General features: G+C 46.7%; 1 protein-coding gene across 2 annotated transcripts in view; it reads right to left on the reverse strand.

Moving 5' to 3' along the window:
• Window positions 1–4,131, reverse strand: part of ppp1r2 (protein phosphatase 1, regulatory (inhibitor) subunit 2) — a 44,533-nt gene that overhangs the window by 37,148 nt on the left and 3,254 nt on the right. Inside the window, exon 1 of one of the 2 annotated variants that reach the window (XM_043702285.1) lies at window positions 115–386. The exons of the other annotated variant lie outside the window; for it this stretch is intronic. Coding sequence (XP_043558220.1) covers window positions 115–221 — 107 coding nt within the window. The 5' untranslated portion in view covers window positions 222–386. Of the gene's footprint in view, window positions 1–114; window positions 387–4,131 lie in introns of those variants that run through there. 2 annotated transcript variants of the gene reach the window in all.

Here is a 4,131-nt window from a genome sequence, read left to right on the forward strand (position 1 = left end):
GTTTCCCCTCATCCCCCCGATCGTTTCCGTTCACACTCCTCCCCCTCCCCTCCTGCCATTTGATCTCTCCATCCCTCCCTCCCTCCATCCTCTGGCCTGATTCCAGCAGCTCACTTGTACTCCTCCTCCTCGTCGGGACACAGATCCAACGCCGAGTTTTGCTGGGAAGGGACCGAGTTTCTGTTTTTTAAAATCCCTTTGATGGGTGCGGGAGTGGCCATGGCAGAGCGGTGTTCCGTGTCCTGGGAAAGCTGGCTCTGGAATCCGGGACAGGAGAAGCTATTTCGAGCTATTCCCCTCCTCCTCCTCCTGAACAACAACAACTTGGAGCAGCGCCCCTCAGGCGCTCCTCATTCTCCGATGGCACTAACTCTCGCGAGAGCGCTCAAGCCCTGCCCGGTGACGGCACAGGTTCTCGCGAGAACAAGGAGAAAGGGGGTGACGCGCATTGTGAGGCACCGGAACTGAGGACGAGAGCGTAGCTGTGCCTGCTCTCAGCCAGGCCTGATGATTGCTGCTTGGGTGTATCAACCTGCTGTGGTCACATGATTGCCGGTCTCATAGTATCACACATGACTTCTACTCCCAACCCTTGCAGGCCTAGTTAGGGCGAATACAAACAAAATACTTAGGATTGTGGATGAAAAAGTGTCACAACAGACTGCAAAAATGAACTGTGACCCCAGATCTTGACAGATGTGCTGACTTATCCTACAAAACATTAACACCTGCAACAATCTGATTGCTGCAAGATTTTTTTTAATCACTGTCTAAGTGCCAGTCAAGACAGCTGGAGAATCCACATTCAGCTGTTTGTAATGTCGTACAGTCAGAGGTATATAGCATGGAAACAGACCATTCAGCCCAACGTAACCATGCCAACAAAGTTTCCTAAACTGAACTACTGAAATATGTGTTGCTGGAAAAGCACAGCAGGTCAGGCAGCATCTAAGGAGCAGCAGAATCGACGTTTCGGGCATAAGCCCTTCTTCAGGAGCAGCTCTCCTGGTCCTTGGATGCTGCCTGACCTGTTGCCCTTTTCCAGCAACACATTTTCAGCTCCCAACTCCTGTACTCAATATTCTGACCGATAAAGGAAAGCATACCAAACGCCTTCTTCACTATCCTATCTACCTGCGACTCCACTTTCAAGGAGCTATGAACTTGCACTCCAAGGTCTCTTTGTTCAGCAACATTCCCTAGGACCTTACCATTAAGTGTATAAGTTCTGCTAAGATTTCCATTCCCAAAATGCAGCACCTCGCATTTATCTGAATTAAACTCCATCTGCCATTTCTCTGCCCATTGGCCCATATGGTCCAGATCCCATTGTAATCTGAGGTAACCCTCTTCACTGTCCACTACACCTATAATTTTGATGTCCACTGGTCACAGGCCTCCAGTCTGAAAAACAACCCTCCTCCACCACCCTCTGTTTTCTACCTTTGAGCCAGTTCTGAATCCAAATGGCTAGTTCTCCCTGTATTCCATGAGATCTAACCTTGCTAATCAGTCTCCCATGGGGAACCTTGTCGAACGCCTTACTGAAGTCCATATAGATCACATCTACTGCTCTGCCCTCATCAATCTTCTTTGTTACTTCTTCAAAATACTCAGTCAAGTTTGTGAGACATGATTTCCCATGCACAAAGCCATGTTGACTATTCCTAATCAGTCCTTGCCTTTCCAAATACATGTACATCCTGTCCCTCAGGATTCCCTCCAACAACTTGCCCCCACTGATGTCAGGCTCATCGGACTATAGTTCCCTGGCTTGTGTTTACTACCCTTCTTAAACAGTGGCACCACATTTGCCAACCTCAAGTCTTCCGGCACCTCACCTGTGACTATCGATGATACAAATATCTCAGCAACAGACCCAACAATCACTTCTCTAGCTTGCCACAGAGTTCTCGGATACACCTGATCAGGTCCTGGGGATTTATCCACCTTTAACCATTTCAAGACATCCAGCACTTCCTCCTCTGTAATCTGGACATTTTGCAAGATGTCACCATCTACTTCCCTACAGTCTATATCTTCCATATCCTTTTCCACAGTAAATATTGATGCAAAATATTCATTTAGTATCTCCCCGATTTTCTGTGGCTCCACACAAAGGCCGCCTTGCTGATCTTTGAGGGGCCCTATTCTCTCCCTAATTATCCTTTTGTCCTTAATGTATTTGTAAAAACCCTTTGGATTCTCCGTAATTCTATTTGCTAAAGCTATCTCATGTCCCCGTTTTGCCCTCCTGATTTCCCTCTTAAATACACTCCAACTTTCTTTATACTCTTCTAAGTATTCACTCGATGTATCCTGTCTATACCTGACATATGCTTCCTTCTTTTTCTTAACCAAACCCTCAATTTTTTTAGTCATCCAACATTCCCTATACTACCAGCCTTCCCTTTCACTCTGACAGGAATATACTTTCTCTGGATTCTTGTTATCTCATTTCTGAAGGCTTCCCATTTTCCAGTGTCCCTTTACCTACAAACATCTGCCTCCAATCAGCTTTCGAAAGTTCTTGCCTAATACTGTCAAAGTTAGCTTTTCTCCAATTTAGAACTTCAACTTTTAGATCTAGTCTATCCTTTTCCATCACTATTTTAAAACAAATAGAATTATGGTCGCTGGCCCCAAAGTGCTCCCCCACTGACACCTCAGTCACTTACCCTGCCTTATTTCCCAAGAGTAGGTCAAGTTTTGCACCTTCTCTAGTAGATATATCCACATACTGAATCAGAAAATTGTCTTGTACTTCCATGTACCTGACCAAATGTTTTTTTAATTTTGTAATTGCGTCCCCCTCTACCATTTGGTGTCTTCCTATACATACCAATCTCTGTGTGAAAATGTTGTCTGTCAGGTCCCTTTTAAATCTCTCTCCTTTTCACTTTAAACCTTCTCGCTTTAGACTTGCCTATTCTGGGGAAAAGACCTTGACTATTCACCTTACTTGGTAATAACAAGGACTGCAGATGCTGGAAACCAGAGTCTAGATTAGAGTAGTGCTGGAAAAGCACAGTAGGTCAGGCAGCATCCGAGGAGCAGGAAAATCGTCGTTTTGGGCAAGGACCTGCATGTCCTTGGTGGAGTGGGAGGGGGAGTTAAAGTGTTGGGCTACGGGGTAGTTGGGTTGGTTGGTCCGGGTGTCCCTTTCAGGAATAGAGGCAGAGTAGGTCAGAGAGGAGGGTGAAGTGGATAGGTGGAAAGGAAGACAGGCAGGTAGAACAGGTCATGAGGGCGGTGCTGAACTGAAAGGTTGGAGCTGGAGTGAGGTGGGAGGTGGGGGGAGGGGAAATGAGGAAACTGGTGAAGTCCTCATTGATGCCATGGGGTTGAACGACAAACCTCCCCGAGGTCCTACCATTAACTCTGCAAGTCTTACCCTGATTTGTCTTTCCAAAATGCAATACCTTGCATTAATCTGAATTAAACCCCATTTGCCATCGCTTGGCGCAGTTGATCAAGATTCCATTGTACTTTTAGATAACCTTCTTCACTGTCAATTTGGTGACATCCACAAGCCTCCTAAACATGCCTCCTCTATTCTCATCCAAATTATTTATATAAATAACAGTGAACCCAGCACTGATCATTGCATAGATTGGTCATAGGTCTCCAACCTAAAACGTCAACCCTTCACCACCACCCTCTGTCTTCTACCATCAAGCCAATTTTGTATTCAGCTGGTTAGTTCTTCATGGATCCCATTTCATCTAACCTGACTATCCAGTCTCCAGCTGAAAATGTGTTGCTGGAAAAGCGCAGCAGGTCAGGCAGCATCCAAGGAACAGGAGAATCAACGTTTCGGGCATAAGCCCTTCTTCAGAAATGAGGAAAGTGTGTCCAGCAGGCTAAGATAAAGGGTAGGGAGGAGGGATTTGGAGGAGGGGCGTTAGAAATGCGATTGGTGGAGGGAGATCAAGGTGAGGGTGATAGGCCGGAGTGGGGTGGGGGCGGAGAGGTCAGGAAGAAGATTGCAGGTTAGGAAGGCGGTGCTGAGTTCGAGGGATTTCTAGGACACCCGGACCAACCAACCCAACCACCCCGTAGCCCAACACTTTAACTCCCCCTCCCACTCCACCAAGGACATGCAGGTCCTTGGACTCCTCCATCGCCAGA

This window comes from Chiloscyllium plagiosum, chromosome 13 (genome assembly GCF_004010195.1).
Source record: "Chiloscyllium plagiosum isolate BGI_BamShark_2017 chromosome 13, ASM401019v2, whole genome shotgun sequence".
Lineage (NCBI taxonomy): Eukaryota > Metazoa > Chordata > Chondrichthyes > Orectolobiformes > Hemiscylliidae > Chiloscyllium > Chiloscyllium plagiosum.